Here is a 20,898-nt window from a genome sequence, read left to right as displayed (position 1 = left end):
GCATTTTCTGTTGGCATAACAGCAAATAAATGTACCGTGTTAAATCCACACAGCAAATGATTACCAGCTAGCCAAAGTTATCGACAGTAACTAGCTGAAGTATCCCACCGAGGATTTTATACATATTATATGTAAGATTATCTGAGTTAAATACTAACTAGTAAACAAACTTGAATATTTAACATTATCCGAGTTTGTTCCACAGATGCAAAAGGTAAATTTAAAGGTAAATGAAACAGCCCTCTTTCTATTTCAAATAATGGGCTAATAATAAGCAGAACACTAACTAATTAATTAATAAATGGCATATATTTGCAACAATATTAACCATGCTATTACTGATTCATGTCAGTAATGATTCATTTCATTCAGAGCATTTACTTCAGTTTGTCTGTTTTTGGCTGCAGCTTTCCAGTCTATCATGTTCCTTTGCACACCAACCCCACCTCCACCCACCCACGCAATCACACAGACACACATAGCCCTCTCTTTCCTAAGCCTTTGACAATCCAACCAACCTGGTCTGCCTCACAACAGTTTACAGTACCCACAGCCACTGCCACCCGCTGATCGCGGGTCCGACCCTCCCAGCACCCACCCACCCTTCCTAGGATCTTCCTCTTAATGCTTGGAGTCAAATTGTGACCTTCTTGACTCACATGAGTTAAACCAAGCTTTGTTTAACACAGACACACACAAACACACAGCTGAATGTTGAGGGGCCAAAGGGTTAGGCTTTTTTGCCCCATTCACACAGTTGATCCCTCATCCTCTCTCACTCCAGCTTCTTCTAATCCTCCCCCAAACCCCTTCCTGATCCCGGAGCCCCTCGAACATCACTATCACATTTCTTTTTTAGCCGTCTCTCTACTTTTACCCTCTCGCTGCCTCCATACACTCTCCTCTAGTTTCATCCACCCAATCCAAAATGAAAACAGTCGTGCATGTCTGGTTCCCATTTTACCAAAATTATTTTAAAAAGATAAAAAATAAATGACATGAAGTTTAGTATCACATGACTTTGAATTCTCCTTCATTCACTTCATTTTTTTTAAAGTTACCAGCCTGAAACGTTTTCTTTCAACAACATTTTTTTTTTACTTGCTTACAATTTGTTTTTTTAACCAACAACACAGGTTCCCTGCTGCTACTTTTCCAAAATTTCCAAAATTAGTAGGGACAATTATTAGCATTAGCAAGTAGCATTATTTCAGCATTTCTTCTGAATGAACCAGATAATCTATTAGGGGTGCTTTGGTCACTTTTCATCAGCTTTATCTGAGGCGTGGATTGACCATTTTTAGTACAAGTACATATTTTTGGTGTCCTACTGCACTTCAGTGCAGCCAGAGTATTATAAACAATACTGGCAGACCGGCCTTTGCTGAAATGTCAGTACAGTTTTACATTTATTTTAAGTTAAATCATAAGTCATTGACTTTCTAACAGCTGCAAATGCAACAGTTACTGAGTCAGTAGTTCACATTAAGCTTGTGTTCCTTGAAGTACATCTCGGCAGAACTTCAAGTGTGCCTTGGACCACTCCACGACATTTTTTATGACCCCGTCTTGACATTTTAGACATTAGAATTTGGAGGCACAGAATGCTTTTCATAGCTTTTACCTACTTTGTAAACATCACTTAGTTCCATTTTCAGATTGTCAGCCATCTACTTAGAGGAGCCCATGACTGCTGGCTCTTCAAACTCAAGGTCTGAGCCAAAGAATTTAACTTCTAAAGCTGTAATCAGTTGAAAATACATAATAACAGTACTTGACTTAGCATTCTTAGTTTGTCATTTACGGCTTAATGATTAAGTGACATTCTGAGACTTTACAAGAGGGAACTTTTTTTCCTTAATTTAAGTTTATTTAGTTTAATGGACAAAAAGTAGCAATGCAATCAGAGTTGAAGAAATACTCGCATTTTAATATACTTTTACTGCATGGTTGCCTTTTTGCATTCACCAAAGTCTAAATGTGCCCAACCTTTTTTTCATGCGATTACACTCTTCACCATAAATTTAATTGGCTTAACACTTTTTTTTTTAAATTTACTTAAAAATTATTTTCTATTCTACTTTTTACTACAAGCTATATTCACCCATTCACAGCACTCTTATTCTATTTACTATCTTCACCCCTCACAACCTAAAGTATCTATTGGGCCGGCAATTTGTGTCACAGATTATTGCCCAAGGACACCAAAAAACTGTGTACTGGAGGAGCTGGGGTAATCAAACCACAAACCTTCCAATTAGTAGTACATCCCACTCTACCACTCAAGCCACAGCTGCCCCAGTAAAACCGAGAGACTGTTGAAAACAGGAACAGAAACTGTGCTTTGGTTAAGTCACTGTGTGTATATGTGTGTGTGTCATTGCTGTTCATGTCTGCTCTTTGTCGCATGGCCGCAAGGTTGGGGGATACTTGCCTTTCAGGGACTCCATATTTTATTTATTGTAGGTAGTGTGCATAAGAGCAAGGCAGAGAGCAGAAGGAAAAGGGAGAGGAGAAAAGCATGAGAGTGACGCATAAGGATGAAGGTGAGACAGAGTGAGCAAAAAAAAACCTTTAGAATAGACATTTGAAACAATAAAAAAAAAATACTGTAGCGGAAAGGCACATGATGAAAGAATATTATATTGTTTACTCTCCACATTTTTATACCTTCCAAACTAACTTTCTTTCTCCAGAAAACTGCTACCATACCACACTGCTGCTATTCCATTATATGTCTGCATGCCTAACTCTGATGTTCTTGCATTTACACCACTGGAACTAATGGCACTGCTTCTGGAGTCCTTCCGAATTAACCCTTTGAGTCAGCCAAGCGCACAAATGCACACAGACACACAAATACACTGCTTAAAAACTCCTGAGGGGAAAGTTACTAAAGAAAATTAATGAGTTGTATCAAATAGCTCAGGAACCATGCAGTGTGTGCACTTTGACTCTTGTTGTGTGGTGTCAGAGAAGCAGTTGTTAAGGTTATAAAGAGTAGCAAATTGAGTGCCCAGTTACTGGCTGGGCACACAGAGCTAAACTTAGTATACTGTATCTACATGACAATACTTTTCACACCCCTCAGGCTACAGTCTTGGTTTTAAGATTGGCATTTGCAATCTTTATCTATAGCTGCAGCTATGATTGATTCAGCTATGAAAAGCTGCAATAAAACATTGTTTTTGAAGGTTCAGGCTGTTGATAAATTAACTGCATGACACATAAAGAGGTTTGCCTGCAGCTCTCAGAGGTGAGGGTTGTACACGTGGGAATTTATCTGATATTGACTAAGTTATTACATCTCAGCTCGCAGGGAAATCTATTAAAAACTGGATTTACATTAATTGTGTGAGTGTGCGTGATAATGAATATTTTCTCACAGTTATGCTGCATCTCTCACGCTCAAGGTCACGGTAGCTGCATAGTGTAATAAGTTCTACCAGTAAACAGTTTGGGTATCCATCCTACAGCAGGCCTTTCCCTCCCTGAACCTTTACAATAGCAGCAGGATTGAACTACGCTCAACTCAGACAAGTCAGATATGTCTCTGTGTGCCTGGGGGCTTGCTAAACTGAATCTGCTTCGATAGAAACAGCACTGTAGAAGTCTAAACGCAACAAGTCTCACTGGATTTTTTTTGTCTTTTCAGATATAAAGATGTGACAATGTCAAGCTGAAAAATAAATATTTTATTGCACATTAGCGCATTCAGAGTTAAAAGTTTAGTATGAGACCAATAGCTCTTGTCTACAAACAGTTAGAAATACTTTTTGTTTGTTTGTTTGCTTTCTTTTGACAAAGTGTGTAATTCCAAATCTCAGGCATAAAGCAGCGGATGAGTCTCACATGTGACATGTGTACAAGATACTCCATTTCGTGCATGCTCAAAAAGCACACAGTGGTGCAAGCAAGTAGTCACTTTCACACCCACATCTACATGTTAATGACATGTTAGCATGTGGCTGTGATCATTCATCATAGTAAACTGTAGGGGAACCACCACAAAAATGTTTGAAATAAACCTAATGAGGCACTTAAATCACTTTCACCCAGCTGAACATGCCCAACTTGAAGAAGGGCAAAGTGGCTAAAGCTAAAGCTAACCAGAGCTCAGAGCTAGCCAGATGTCAGCAACCTCAACCTGAGGCAGTGTGAGCCTCGGTATGAGCAGTAAAGGAATCAAAGCAGTTAAAAGGAAAATTATGGAGATGAGTGAAAAAGAGAAAAAGGTTGATGTCCTGTAATCTGGTAATTTTATAATTTAAAGGAAAATGATATATAAGCACCTGATACTTGTTTTGTTGTACAAATGCTCCTGCTTTGTTTGGGAAGGTAAAATTTGTCAGGTAAAGGTGGGTGTATAGCAACTTTATTATTTGCACCCCTCTATTTTTATTTAGAGAAAATGTTAAAGCTTAATAATTTATTTTATTTGGAAAATAAAATGAAGCATTTTATGGCTGTTTGGCTGATTATTGTTTTGGTGCATTAGTGAATCTCAAATCTAATGCATTGTTTTCTGTAGTTTTGGTCCAAAACAACCAGACTAATTACCCTTTAAAGCCATAAATACTTTTTGTTCACAGCTGGTAAGTGTTGGTTGCTGGGTCACTGCCTGTCTGTTCAGTAGAAGGGAACATTAAGAAAGGCAGAAATACAATTCAAATACACGTGTAACATTTAACATGAACCTGTCAAAACAATTATTATTTTTGAACTGTTAGTGTTGTTGTGCTGCACCTTTGGTATGCATGTCAGATCTTATTAAGAACAGCTTTTAAACATATATCTGTTTTATGTGTGGAAAATGTGTTGTGTCTTTGCGATGGTCACCAGCCATAGGTATGTAGGTCTCTCAGTATCTGTGGGCAGCTGATTTGAGGCTGCACATGAGACACAGCTCTATGTGCCGTGGCGAAAGCTATCAGTTTTTGGTAGGGCATGCTCGTATTACAAGAAAAACACTTGGCTTCGTGATCATTTTGATGGCATTACTACAGTTTGCACATCGTGCAAATGTTGCTAATGGTGAACACTGCTGTTCACCATTTGATCAAGTTGGTCTATAAAGTCTTGGAACGACTAGAGTTGCATTTATTTAAGCCCATAATATGTGTAGGTAGTAAATAGGAAGTCAGTCGGTTAAGCTAGTGGAAATCCTGGTCATGCAAACATCTGCAATCAGCTAATTTGAGATATCGGCTAAACATTTTTGAAGAAAAAAGGTATCTAACCAACATTTGTGTTTTAGCCGTTTGTGAAGAGAATATCAACAGCGAGGCAAAATTAAAAGTAAAAAGTAAACAAAATAAAAAATAAATGAATAAATCAAAAAGAGAGACAGAAACATAGAAGGGGATAATGACAGTTAACAATGGCTGTTATGCAAGAAAATGTACAAGTCCACTTGCTCCATCTGCCACTGGGGTTTTCTTGATTAATCATGAAGGAATTTGCGACATGGCTCATGCCATAAAAGAAAAACAAACTGTGGAGACCACAATGAGAAGGGCTCACTCCAGATATTGTACAGATGACAATATCACAGCCATACATGCAAACTCACACACACGAGGTTATTACAGGTTATTTTAGCTTGTATTCCTTGAGGAATACAAAAAACCCTGCCACACTCTAATGCTTAAACAGAGTCAAAGCTCTGCTCGGTAGCAATAAAAGCTCCTTTTACACGTGTGTAAAATGCCTCATAAAGACCTAAAGACCCAGAAAATGCGGGAAACAGTCCTTTTCTATCCTGGATAGCTCCTGTAAGATTCATATCACTGTTGTGCTATGGAGCCTTTCATTGAATTATCGAATTACAATACAGAAAACAAGGTCTTAAAACGCTCCATTAGCATAACAGGGCAATAATACTGAGTTTCAATCAAAAAAGAGAAAAGAGGAATATTGTTCCACTTTGTTCCAGTTAGGCTCATTCCATTTCTGTGAGAATACCTAAAAGCTGCAGATAGTTCCCTTTAAATCTGAAAAGCCCTGAGCATTTTTTTGTCCTCTTAGCTCCTCCTCCCTCTTTCATCCTAATACCTCCACTTCCCTGTATAAATGTATCATTACAGTATCATTATGTCTATGGTATCCCCCCCAGCCTCCATTTACAGGGACTTAGGTACTGTGTTCTGGGACTTAGGTGGACCCATTATGTTATTAAGCCATTATGAACCAGGACACAAAGAAAATAATACCCATAATGGGAGCTACATTGGGCACTGCTTAAGTCTATAACTATAACTCCCATCCTCCCTGCTTTCCTGCCTAGTTGTCTGTCTGCCTGTAAACCTGTACGTGCTCTGTGTCATGTTACACATACCCAACAAAGCTATTTACCAGAAAAACAGAAAAATAGTGTAAAGTGAAACTTCTGATTTATTTAATTATGTAAACATGTGTTGGCAACAACGGGCTCACCCCAGAATCAGGATATGCTGTCCACCCCAGCTCAGCTGTGGCGACCCGAGTGTCCATCAAGGTCTCTGCAGCAAAGAAAGAAAAAGACAGAGAGAGAACCAGCGGTTAGCCACACAGAAGCTATTTTGAGTACCATCCCACACAGCTAAATTATATTCAAGCCCCAGTGATCGCTTGACACTCATTGATGAACAGAAAATAAGAATCCCTACAGTGTTTCATCCATCTCTGCTACTCTTCTGTTAAGACGAGAAACAAATCCTTGGCACTTTGCTGGAAGGAACCTCTGAGAGACTAAAAAAAACTCTTTGCATTGTGTTATCTCGCTATATACAGTACTAGACTACATCCTGCATTTGTCCTGCTTATATATGTGCAAGTATTTGCATGAAAGATAAGTGGGTATGTCAATACACTTTAAGAGGATTGCAGATGGCCTGGCAAAAAGAGTTGGCTTCACATATGAAGAAGCCCTCCAAGGTGAGGCTCTGATGTATTTGCGTCAGCTTTCCTTAACCCTAAAGTTATGAAAACGCATATAAAATGCAAGCCATAAAATGTTTTTTAATTTCAGATTAATTAGCTAATTTTCTAAACACCTGCCAAAAAACATGATGACCTATGTTGGATAACTTTAGGGTACACAAAATGAAACAGTAACACAATACAGCCTGAAAAAGAAAGAAAAAAAGTGCAGAGAAATGTTCAAGGATTGGATTTATCTTTGTTTGGACTTTTATTATACAACATGTCATATCTGGCCACATATCAGTGCAATATGAGAACACAGATTGCCCCCTTCCTAATCCTCAGGGACATAGCTTAGACAAATAAGTCTGGCAGCTCACACCAGAAGTTTATCAGCTCTTTTTTTGATTAATATCTGCCTTGCTGGTACATGATATGTTGCTCAAGGAAAGAAGAGAGAAATATGGCGGTTTTCACAAAGCGCTCACCTGCCCCTCTCCCTGCAATACAGATTTATAGAGCGATGGACTAACTGACATGCTGGCCTTAGCAGAGTAATGATAGATTGATAATTTCCCCTGTAACAGACAGTTTATCCTCGGTCCTAAAACATTAATATTACAGAGAGTGAACCAAAGGATATTTCACATTTTCCGATGTCCCCTGCCATGACATACATTCCATTGTGTTTGTTGTTTTGTGTTGTGTCCAGACAGATTAAAAACTGCGAGACAGAAGGGTGAATGGTATGCTTGTGTGATGATCTGCATTCTGTAGTAGACAAGCAGAAAGTGTGTGTGTGTGTGTGTGTGTGCAATTTTCATAGGAACTGTGGTCGTTGTGTGTTTGGCTTGGAGCTCTTCCACTTTCACAGCAAATGGTTGGCTAGCACAACCCACATGTGTTGTTGATAAGGGAGAAATCTCACTCTGATTAAATGCATAGACACAACGATGCCCTCTTTCAAGATTTCCAGGAGAGGTTCCAGTCCCTCATCACCCTCCCTTTACCTACTCCCCCAGAACAAGCACGCACTCGCAGCTGCTGCTAATTTGGAGTCTCACTGAAGTCGCTGTGCATTTTGAAATCCTTCCAAATGATGGAGCACTCAAAGCCCGTCATCCGTGGTTCAATAGCGTTGGTTAAAAAAAATTTAAAAACAAGTACATTGTGGTAAGGATGAGTGACAAGCCACCTGTAAGAAGAAAAGAGCCTTTTCATTCTCAATCTCTACTTACTGGGAGAAACTGTCCTCAGACATGAAACCAATTAGCCCCTGCACACACAAGCACTCACAATGCATGTTAGGACACACGCAGATGGACACCCGTTCTGCTCATGCACCAGCCAACTTAGAGAGCAATTTTCTGTGTACACCTACAGTGACAGCCTTGTTCACACCCGGCTTCCATCAGAGTATTTCAATTTCCCTAAGATCAGCCTTGCCTTGTCTAGTTTCCACAGCCAGCCAGCTCCAGCCTGCCTGCCTGCTTGTACGACTTGCTGTCAGCTAGGGAGATAGGAGCATGAAACAGCCCTCAGCGCCAGCCAGCATTGTGGGGACTGCCAAACCTTTCTCTGGGGAAATCACAGAAGCTTTAGTCAAATCACACAGGCTCTTGGTCGACCATTTTTTTTTCTATTTCCTTTTAAAATGGAAGGGGGAGGGTTGGGGTTGGAGGGGATTCGGTCTAAGATATTGAGGATGCGGAAACGAAAAAAAAAAAAAAAAGGTCAAAGGCCCAAGGGAGGGGTGGATGAGCAGAGTCATGTGGTCTAATGCCTACCATTAGCAGAATATCAAAGTAGCAGATGAGTAAATGGAGTATGCTAAGTGGTGATTAGCAACGGGGAGGGGCTCGAACAGCCATCATGGCATTGCTCGCACACCTGTCCACTGGCACTGGAGATTTTGAAAATGTCCCTTGTGTATGTGCATGTGTATGTGTATGTGTGGGGCTTTTAAATGAGCACTTCTGTGAACCATTCATCCATTAAATGATAAGTGGATTTGAATAGTTTCATTATAAAATCAACTTAATTACACGAAACATCTCTTCGAAAAAGAGGAAACATTGTTTTTTATTGCTGAAATTACAAGTTATCTAAATAGCCTAAGGTTACACACTAATTAAATTTTGGTATAGGTATTTTTTAAATTTATTTAATATTAGGTAATATTGGGTAAATAATAAACAATTAATCTGTTAGTTTAATTGGTTATTATAATGAGTTTTAGTTTCAGTTGATTGCCTGTTTCTCTGTTGCCCCTGTAATGGAGTGGCGATCTGTCCAGGGTGTACTCTGCCCCCCCCCCCCCCCCCCAACACAAACACAATACAGTATGGAGTGCAGTTAAAAACAATACATTACTGAAAATTGCATTTCAAGGACCCGGGATGTTTATTGTCTGTCTAGAAGCTTAATGTTGGGTTACTCCTTAGCATTGTAAAAGCAATTAGTCGTCCACGCACTCCAAGTTTATAGCAAGTCATTTGCAAGGCAAGGAAAGGACCTTGCCATGTCCCTAGTGTTTGGAAGGTAGCCCAGTGTGTTTTCTTCTGTATTCATATTCTGCTATGTCAGCTCCACCTGCAAGCTCCACTAAATTAAGACCAGGCAGTTTCACCAGTAGTTGAGTCTTTGTGAAAATTGTTAACATGGAGAGATTAATGTTAACTAAGCAACCACGGCTCATAAATCTATTGGAAAACAATGGCTTGTAGGTGTCGGCGTCACCAGCCTTAAATAAATTCAAGGATCCGTAAGGCTCGAGGCTGTATTGCAACTGCATCACAGAATATTAGTTACCCTTTATCATACAATGGATGTAGCTTGGATAACACTGCAAGAGTACCAGTCAAAACCCAAAAGTCACAAGCCAAAGCCAAGACTCAGATGAGGCCTTGCAGCTCCCAATCCCCGAGAGCACAGCTCCTTCTTATTAGCAGCAAGTGATAGATCAATACCAAATGGTAGGTTCTGGAAGCAGCCTACCATTTGGGGCTAGAGAAAGGGAGGGAGAGAAATGAAAGAGTGAGAGAGACTACATTAAACATTGATGGGGCTCTGCATTATAGATCGATAAGGCAGCTCTCTTCGCACAATTACACGTCAGCAAGCAGTCGCATGATACATCGCATAGACACGCATGATTACGTGGAAGTTGTACACACTAAAGAACATCAATAGAACGGGAGTTCAGTGAAGGAACAACAGCAAAAATGAATTGGCCAATCTCTCTGCCCTCTTTTAGCTCTCAAGCATGACTTTAATTCTACGCTTTAAAAGTCAGAATGCCAACATGTCTGTGTAATTCCCTCCTTTGCAGCCAATCTGAGACTGTATGGCCACTAGTCGATACAACATGTGCCGAAGTGCCTCTCTGAAGCTTCCTGGCTCCTCAATCAATACAGCAGGCCATTCTCCACGGATTTCCATTCTCTTTCCATCTTTTACATTCATCTATTCTTTAGCCTCCCCCCACTCCTCAATGTCCTCCTGTTCAAGGATGCTGGTATACTTTGTAATTCAATGAGACAATCACGTCCAGATGCAGGATGCAAAGCTTTAAGGGTCTTCTCTTTGTGACTGTAGCAGCAAAGCGAAAGAAGATCTGAGGCCCTTGGATGACATTATGTAAGTGGGGTTTATCTTTTCTTGGGGGGATGGAATCAAGATGGTCGGATAAAGAATGAAAAAGAGGGAAAAAAAGAAGACAAATAGACAGAAAGACGGAGATGAAAAACCAAGTGGAGAAATCAGCGGGATTGGAATGAGCACTTAACAATGATGAAACCCCATGGTAGCCTGCTGAGCCTGGCATCTTAATACAGGGCTGAAAACAAAGTGACAAACAAACACGAACGAAAGATGCTGCATCTCCCAAACTAATCAGCCGTCCACTCAGGGGACTTATGAATATAAAAAGAACGTTTTGACAGAGTGAAGTATTTTCCGAACAAATCATGTGGAAGTGTCTCACGCAGACAGACACCACTCACCCGCTGCATCCCTGATTTCGAAAGAAAAGACCGCTTCACGTCCAGCATGGTTAAGGCCATTTAGCAGATTTGGAAACTGCAGTTATGGCACAGTACTGCTTCAGGGGGAAGAAGAATATAAAAAGGCAATATCTGATTGAGTCACCATGTTCAACAAAGAAGACAATCCATACAAACACAGATGTGAGACTTCTCTACTCCGTGCCACACTAAAGCTCTGTCACTCATACTGAAGGATTTTTACTTTAAATAGAAGATACAGAACAGGCAACTGAAATGCATCAAAAGAAATGTGTTACTTCAATGTCCCCCTGAAGACAGAAATGACAATGTGACTAAATTTGAAAAGTGAAGGAAAAAAAAAAAAAAATCTGCCAGCCTCCTCCGAGACATTAGCGCGGAGTGATGGGATACACAAGTCCTGCATCTTCTGAGCCACAGACTCCATTAAACGAACAGGCTCACAAATTACAGATTGCCCACACTCATACACACAGATTTAGTAATAGCGCGCCTGGCTAACAGTCACTCACGACGGCTGTGTGAAAATATCATTTTCGCTCCGTGGAAGAAGAGCAGACACGTATGAAAGACAAAAGAGAGAGAGTCCAGAAGATAAAGATGAACAGGGCAGCACAAGGCAAAGTGTGCTCAGCAGCAGCTGTTGAGAAGAATGTCTTGTAAGAGCAGAAATTTAATAAACACACAGCATCTGAAGAACCTGATGAAATTATCCTATCATCACAGGAAGGTGACATTACCTTGGCCTCGCACATCTGGGCTGCTGTGTCGCATACAATTTAAGATTCAACCTTGCGGCACTTGGTGAGCAGCCACATTCTTTCCCCGCTGTTACCGGTTTGTAATAGAGTTGTTATGGTATTGAAGCAGGAAAACACAACAGCCCCCCCTGAGGCAGGCTTGGCAAATACAGACAGGTACATGGTCAAACAAAGGCTATACCAACACCAAAGTCTCATGCATCTGATCATATCTTAGTGGTCAGTCTGTCACTCAGCTACCTGCATAATGTAGGAACAGCACATTTATACACAAGCCCCCACTTTGCACCTTTTCATCTATTCTTCTCCCTCTTTTCCTTTCTTTCACTCTTTTCTCTTCCCTCGCTTGGTCAGGGGAGAGAGGTTAGGCACATCATTTGCATTCATTAACATTACATTAGCAGACAGAGTGATCTTTAGAAACCAGGCTGCCGGAGAGTGTCATCTTTAATTCATCATAACCCCACCACCTACCCACCCACCCATCCGCTTTCTCTTTACCTCCACCTTCTTCTCTCTTTTCTTCCCTTTTCATCCACCCATCTCTCCCTCGTTCCTCTCGTCCCTTAATCTCAGTGCATCATTTATCCTCCTCATCCCTGCAACTTTCTTCACTCTCCATTTAACACCGTCTTTCATCTCCTTCACTTTAGCCATCTCTGTTTACCTTTACGCTGCCACAGAGCTGTCTGTATTTTGCTCTGCCTCCTGTTAATGACAGGCTACGAGGGAGGGGTTCGAACCCTGCCCCTGCGTAAGCCTTTTCAATATAGGAAGGAGAAGAGACGCGCCCAAAAAAGACCAATATACACATCATAAGCATCAGTCTGGGAGACAAGACTGAGCTGATGATCTCAAGGCTTTATTCAGGGTTCTCTGGCATAACCTTATGACCCGAGCTTATTCTAAAAATAAAAAAATAGCTTCCTAACAAGCTCTGCTTGTATTTGTATCTGTACAAGTGCATCTTAAAAATTTCAATAATATGATTTTACATTAGTTACACTTTTACATATTCTATATTTTTCACATGTAAAATGAATTATGTCAAACTATTTCTGTTTTACTTGTCATGATTATGGGTTCTAGCTCATAAAAATGAAAAGCACATGAAATCCACAGCATTATCTAATGCCTAAAAGTAATAATTAAGGGAAAAAATCTTAAATACTAATAACTGATAACAAGATTAAACCTAAATCATTTTGTCCTCACAAAACTGCCCAGGATCAGATTTCCTATAGCAGCAGACCAGCAGCAGTGACCAAGCAATAATCCAGATGGAAGCAGCACTGCCCTCCCACAATCATCACAATACTCATTACTGCTGATATTGCCTCAGCCAGCCTGTCTGCTTTTAAGAAACCTGGCAATTTGCTGCAGTAAAATGAGGTAATTACAACTCTTATCAAGCTCCTCACCTCACAAAACAGCATTTAGAGAGAGGGAGACTACTCTCCGATGGTTCACTGGCTGTGGAACAAGGCTTTGGCTGGCTTCCCAATCACTCAGCCACACCCACTCACTGTCATTTATTCTATTTGCAACTCCTGCTCCTACCCACTCTCCGTTGCTTCCAATAAAAGCATTTCAGTGGAAATTTGATCACTTTATTGACACAGCTGGATAAAATTTACTTCGTCAGTCCCACTAGACTAAAAGTTTGATAAGGCTTACGTGAGTCACAAGGACACAAAGAAAATGACTTTCCAGCACAAGAACTGCACAAGGAGATTCCTTCCTAGTACCAAAATGGAAAATAGGAAAATTAAATTCTGCAAAACTCTATGTTGGAGGGCTAGCATAGAGAAAATTGCAATTTAATAGTTTCCCATAAGGAGAATGAGTCTACTCTATAGTTTTGACATTTCTAACCTTCACATGAAAGTCAGAAGTTAGCTCTAGCTTACTGTCATCACTTCTCCTGCCTAGAGACACAATGAGCCACAGAGAAGTACCATGCCCGGGTCACACTGGGATTGCGTGAGGCTGACATTTACCACTATAAGTTATAGCTAATGGGCTATTCAGAGTGAGTAAAATCATCTGTGTTTTTCAAGTCGACCAAGAAGTGCTGAGTGAACAGAATTATGTAATTCATTGAAACTCCCAGTGCAGTCCCCCTCACTCTAATTAGGACAGTAAGAATTACCAATTAGTGAGGTCCTGCATGTGCTGGAATACAGTCATGTGAAAATGAAAGAAAAAAATAAGTAGACTCTTACTGTTTATATGGCAATTAACAGGGCAAGTAGCTGCCAGCTAATCTAAGCTATTCTAGCAATCGAATTCACCAGGTTAACTTCTACAAAAGCAACATGGACATTGAGGTGTGTGAACACAATGCCTTCCCAGGACATCCTAACAAATTAACCTGAAGGCAACACCAAGTGTAATACTTGGAAAATTTACAAAGAACCCAAGACCTAAGTAACCTAGTGACCTCTGCAGACCTCAGTAAGCATGTTAGACGGTACAAAGAATGACAAGTATGGCCTTTTTTTCTTTCTCTCTTTTTTTTTTTACAAGGCTTGAAGAACAGTGTCTTCTCTCCAAACTGAACATGGCAGCACAGATAAGGTTTGCAAAGTCACACCTGAACAAACCACAGTACTTCTGGAACAATGTCCTTTAGACAGATGACACCAAAGTATAGATGTCTGGCCATAATGCACTGCACCACATTTGGAGAAAACCAAATACACCAGTCCAAACACTTTACACCAGTGGTGGGGTGATAAAGGGTGGGGGGGTGGGGGTGGTATTTGAGCTTGTGTTGCAGCCAGAGGACCTGTGCTCCTTGCAATGAGTTGACCACAAACTCCAAAGCCAAAGTATTGTTGAGTTAAATGTGAGGCTATCTGTCCAACAGGTAAAGTTTGTCCCAAATAGGGTCATGTAACGGGGCAATGAACCCAAGCACTACAACCCAAGCGAATAGTTGAAAAAGAAAAGAATCAAATCGTTGGAATGGGCAACGAAAGTGCAGACCTCAATTTAATTGAAATGCTGTGTTGGGACCTTAAATGACAAAAATGTCCACAAACCTAAAGGAACAGAAGCAATGCAGTAAATATGAGTGGGACAAAATTCCTCCAAAAATGAAAAAGTCATAATGAAAAGGATTACTCCAAGTTATTGCTGCTAAAAATCTTTCTATAAGATACCCAATCACAGGTTGTACTTAGTGTTTTACAGATCCCTGTGAAAAGTTTCTTTTTCACATGAATGTATATACATTTATCTGGATTGTGATAGAGGAATCACAACGTGTAAAACTGTTAAACTGAGATAAATGCATGAATTAATAAACTTCAATTGTTTACAAAGGTTGAATGATAATACAATGTGAGTCCCCTAGTTGCCTTTTATAACAACACAGAGGCTAGTAGGGCAACGCAGGAGATAGAAATGAATGTCCTCGTCTGCCACACTGTAATACACTTGAACTGAGATAACCATCCTGTAATATGCAGAACCAATATGAAGGGCAGAGAGAAACTGTGAGATACAGAGATGAAGGAAAAAATAAAGTGGATAGTAAGACAAGAGTGAGAAGGAGCAAGAGGAAGGAGGAAGGCGTTCGCTATTCATAAAAAGAGAGATACTCGGAGAGACACTGTGACGGAGAGCATGTCATGAGGCAGTGCTGTGTGTTATCTTATCTAGAAATTGATCTAACCTTAGCTGAACAGTGGAGTTGGATCATTTCTTGGAAACCACACTGTTTGTGTCTTGCAACCAGTATAAACAAAGACGCTCTGTCTCTTTGTGGTTCTTGTAGTATTCATATTCAATAAAACACACACAGTCAAGACCGTCTCATCCAAACGTGGGCACAAGCATCCCACTAACAGCTGAAAAAAGTTCATGCATAACCTATTGAAAAAAGTATGCACGCACTAAAATGTGCTCCCAACACCCAAAACAGCACAGCTCTGCTGCTCCTCCCGTCAGGACACTGCTAAACCTCCATTGTATAACTAAAACTGTGGGTGCCATCTGTCTGAGCAAAGGGACAATATCAGGGCTTTCTAAAAGGAAGCACAAATTAAGACAATACAGAAAGTCCTTTATTTCCTAAAGATTAGGTTAGTACATATTCACTTATGCCAGTGGTAGTTTCTCCCCAATTTTACGAATGAGGCCATGCACCTCTGTCAGCCTGTGTTTAATGGGGGGAGCCAAATACCAGCTAGCAATATCTTATTAAATCCTGTTGTTAACCGTGTTTGGATGTGCCACAAAATTGACCTGTGACTCTTCGATAATTCCCCTATGGGTAGAGAGGAAAAGAGTCAGAAAATCGTGGAGTCAGACAGAGAAGGGACCTTGAGGGTTTGATGTCGTGCTCTCACTCCATCTCATCTGTGGCAGTAAAAGAACGACCTTCAACCACCTTGAACCCACTGGAGCTGAATTTCAATAAAACTCAAATTATCACCCGTGCCCATGGGGCTTGGGAAAAGCACTAAGCTTGAACTGACTGCACGTATAAGACGATTTAACAGTCATATGGAGGTGTGAGTGAGTCAATCATATGACACACTTCTTTTTCACACTGAGGAGTCTCAGCGGTAAGCGGTGGTTACTGTACCCTGTCGGGAGAGGATGCCACTGGGATGGATCACTGATTGTTTTCCATGTGACTAAGTGTGTGTATGGGGGTGGGGGGGTGGGGGTTAGATCACCTGCACTTACATGTGTGTGAAAGCACATATGCCAACATGCGACCGGGAAAGGGTTATTCAATTTATCTGTGTTCTCCCTTGACCGATGTAGTGAGATGCAGGTAATTGATGCCTCAGTTTGGTATTCCCTAGCCATGTGCTCTCCACCACGGGGACGTTGCTGGCTAAGACGGTGTGAATGAGAGAAATCGTGTGGTGTGATCTCACTCCCTTAACTGCGAGTGAGGTGTTCTTTGGGGATCTCGTTAGTGCAGCTCTACTACACATACACACACAGTCTCAACACCAACAACACACATACATAAGCAGTGAATACATCCCAGGAGTGGGCTAAACCGCTAGCGATGGTGACCGTGGACATCCGCAGGTGGAGTTCACCTCTCGTTCTCCCCCTTGCTGCCTATCCCCATAAAAACGCCAGTGGCCTATCCAATGCCTCCGAGCAAACACAATCCTTTCCATTAAAAGCGAACACTAAATCCACCTTCTTGCAGCATATGCTCGCATGCCTGAGGACGTCTATATATTTTTGGAGATGGGCTTTGTTTTTCCTCCAGGGCTTTGCTGGAGTTTGGATTCAGCAGTGCCGGCGTGTACGAAAGAAAATAGTCCTAAGGACAAAAGAAAAACTTTCAGCAGAGGATCTTGACCTTACAGCGTGAGTCTGACATAGGTGGGTTGAGATTCTCCAATGAGAATCTATAACAAGAGAGAAGGATGGGGAGAGGGAGGAAAAGAGATAATTTTTACCTTTGGGGAGTGAAAGTGAGAGAGACCTTTTTTTGAGTAGGCCTATATTTGTCTGAAGATCTCTCATACTGCAGAGGAAAATGGCGTGTGCCCTCTTTGCTTTCCTCCAGAGGTGGGGAAGACCGTAAAAAAAAGAGGAAAAGGCTTATTCTCTTAGCTCCCAGGAGAAATACGTGTTTGATGTTCTTCCATTTGATGCTGCCGTTTTTATGTCCACCATCAATGTGCCCATTCTTTTCTTTTGTTTCCGTTTTTTTTTTTAATCAGTTGTAAGTAAGTATTTTTTTTATCTCGCTCTTCCTTCGCAGAGTCACTCTGAATGCTAAGCCACAGCTCAGTAAAACACTGAGCTCTTCTGGGAGAGAAAATGTCATTTCATACACATTACATTCAGTCTGTTATGCCACGGGGAGAGTGTGGGTAATTTTGATCTTGTACTACAAACACACACAGATACATGCACACGCTGAATCTGACCTCATCTCACTTGGAATCCAGGACGCTTGAGCTTTGGCCCACAATGCAACCTCAAATGTCACAGCTGTCCAGTGACACTAGTGGGGAGTGCAAACATCAGCCATCCCTCTGGCAGTCCCAATAGTAGCAATGCCAGCACTAGCTGAATGTAACATTTTTTTTTTTTTTTTATATTTTAATCTCGCCATTTTGGATCTTCCAAGCCTTCTGTTGATTGCTAATATAACAGAGACAACATTGGGTGGATCATTGGATGATCTTCAGAATGTAGCATGACAGACTGTGGTTACTATCGCAGCTAAAAATCTTCCTGCCAGAGGAAAAAAAAAAAAAGAGCTTCCAGGCTGAGCTTTACTTGGCATTCCCACCAGATGAGGCCGTTTACTGCTGTGCTCCAGGAGTCAAAGTGCAACACTCTGCTCGCTGCGCTGCAACCGCACAGCTAAAGAGCCGAGATGCTTCGTTAAATATGTATTCGCCACAGACACATTTTAAGCACTTCCCTTTACTTCACACGTAAGAGGCGGCAGCAGCAGAAACTTGCTAACTGTGCACTTTGCACACTCGAAAACACAGATTTACTAATGGCCACATGCAAATGTAAATACAGGCGGCACACACAGCTTGCACAGCTGTAAATGTTGATCCGAGCTGTTAAATTGTTTCACCACTTCAGTGCCACCGGGTCAGAATATATGCAGGTGTCTGTCCAGGGCACAGATGTGGTTATCAGCTTGTAGTGGAAATTCACAAAGTGGTTTCCAGGTGTTTGGAGTGAAGAGTACTTACTGAAGATCTACTGTATTTTAGATAAATTCATAGAAATTCTACACATTTTGGGTATGCTGCGTGTAGAGGAGAAAGTCTATACAAGTAGAATTTGGAATTTTATTTGATTTGTGTACAAACAAAAATGTCAAGAAAACGCGATAAACTCCATCCATCTTGTGTCATTTTACTTTGAATACTCATTTAAAATTATCGGGCCCTGGCAGATGGAAATAAATGCCCTAATCATAAGTGGCAATATATTGATGATTTTAAGCTTTAAGCTTTGCTTCAGAAGAAGTAGAAAGAGTATGTTTTCATTACCATCCATCCATCCATTCGCTTCCGCTTATCCTTTTCAGGGTCGCGGGGGGCGCTGGAGCCTATCCCAGCTGTCATAGGGCGAGAGGCGGGGTACACCCTGGACAGGTCGCCAGTCTGTCACAGGGCTAACACACAGTGACAGACAACCCTTCACACTCACATTCACTCGCACATTCACACCTAGTGGTAATTTGGATTATCCAATTAACCTATCCCCCCATGTTTTCATTACGTTAAGCAAAAATGTTGCTTGTCACCCTGAAGAAATGAATGCACAGCCCAAAGGAAACAGATTTTTTAAGGTTGTATTTCAATATTTTTGCTCTCTTTCGCTCACTCTCTCCCTCTCTTTCAGACACACACACACACACACACACTTTATATAAAGTCAACCACTGTTATGCCAACAATAATGATGATTCACTTATTTCCCCTGTGGATCTTGAATAGGGTGGAAAAGCATTTCAAGCAATAAACACTAAAACCTTCCACTGACATCCATACAAATGAGTGGATCATAAATTCTTCCAGGCAAGATGACTTAAGCTTCTTATTCAACAGCAAACATTACTATCTCAAAAATGAAGTTATTTTACTGCTAAATTAATAAATGATATCATAGTTCTGCTACATTTTTAGAAAGTCTAAAAGAAAGCAGTAACTGGTTAGAGCAGTGAAGCTGACTCTAAAACATTTTACTTTTAAATGCTTTCCCAGTAATTATCAGTGCAGTTTGTTGTGATATATAATCAACACTGGATTTGTGTAATAACAGAAAAAAAAAGCTTCTCTTCATTTAGTGCCTGAAATGTATTGTTGAAATTTTCTAGAGCTAGTACATTCCCGACCTACAGTATTGTTTGGTCTGTGATTTCACTCTGACACTACAGTGGTTGCTAGGCAACGTGATGACGGCATAATATATCACCCATAATGAAAGTTTTGTGGATATAAATTAGATCAGATTCTTGTGAAATTACACCGATATGATGCTTTTATAAGGTGTTACAGGCACACAACAAATTCTAAATGGGTCCTGGTGGCTGGTAGGAACATGATGACAACAAAATACCTGACACAGATGTACCTGTCTGCTGGTTTTGACTGCACTGGCTTAACTCCTGATCATGTAGTAGCAAGTCTGCGACACGTATATGTGTCCTGCAACTTATGAATAACGGAAAACAAAAGAACAACGTGCCTTTAGTGATAAGCAGCAGCACATACAGCTGTCGGATGAATAAGATAAGATAAAGACACTTTGCGTGATGGTGTCAGTACCACACCGCTTTAGAAGTCAATTTTCCAAATGTTTGCCAGTACACATTTCATACATTGCTTTTGCTAAGGCTTAAGTGTATGCTGAGCAAATATGACTACCATCTCACAAAGTGTTTGTTATCTGCAGTTGTGGAGCTATTAATGTAGATGGGTGCTGGAATGACTCCCAGAGAGTTTCCATACACTAGTACTCCTCTTTTCTCCTCCCCAGGAGTGTTGTTAGCCCGCGTGTCCCCTGGCAGCTCACTTGACATAATGAGGCTGACAGACCTAAACAAACTCAGGTGGAGAACAGGGGCAGACAAAAAAATATCAAGTACAGTCATTGGAGATGGAGGAATGAGGTGAGGTGAGCAACCTGCTATGTCTGGCAAGATGTACGGCTACTGCTGTAGTGTCTGTGGCTTAATGTGATAGAGCATGAGTCATAACACTTCTTTGTTTCCCGTCTGTTTTCCTATCATATTCTTTATTTCCTTTTTTGCCTGTTTATGCTCTGCTGTACTCAGACGCAGTTCTATAAAGGTATAGGGTGATAACTGATTGAAAGAAAGTGCACTGTACCATCTCCTTTTTTCTCCCCTTTATTCCTTCTTTTCTTCTCTTTATCTTTTGGTTCTCTGTCCCTCTTTCTCTCTCTCCCCAGGTGTGCTGGTCGCTGGAGCTAAATGATGAACAGAACCACAGTGTCTGCTGTCTCTAATAGGGACATTATGCAGGAGGATGGGAGAAGCACTCACACCAGGCTCGTAAATCACATAGACTCCTGTAGAGAGACTCACTGCAAGGCCTCACTGCTCTACTAACCCCGCAACAGATACACAAATATAAACTGAAAATCTACTCAAACACACACCCATGCACATATGCAAACACATATTGCGTATTTGCATACATAGACACGAGAATACAAATTAA

The 20,898-nt window shown here is 40.9% G+C and overlaps 1 protein-coding gene across 2 annotated transcripts in view; it reads right to left on the bottom strand.

The window, feature by feature from the left end:
• The window catches only part of LOC120727897 (ephrin type-B receptor 1-B), a 170,407-nt gene that overhangs the window by 113,695 nt on the left and 35,814 nt on the right, over window positions 1–20,898 (bottom strand). For both annotated transcript variants that reach the window (XM_040022503.1, XM_040022504.1), the window contains exon 2: window positions 6,436–6,500. In XM_040022503.1, coding sequence (XP_039878437.1) covers window positions 6,436–6,500 — 65 coding nt within the window. The remainder of the gene's footprint in view (window positions 1–6,435; window positions 6,501–20,898) is intronic.

Source organism: Simochromis diagramma, unplaced genomic scaffold (genome assembly GCF_900408965.1).
Source record: "Simochromis diagramma unplaced genomic scaffold, fSimDia1.1 OVJJ01000205.1, whole genome shotgun sequence".
Taxonomy (NCBI): Eukaryota; Metazoa; Chordata; class Actinopteri; order Cichliformes; family Cichlidae; genus Simochromis; species Simochromis diagramma.
Note: the sequence above shows the minus strand (reverse complement) of the source record. Positions and strands in the feature narration are given on the sequence as shown.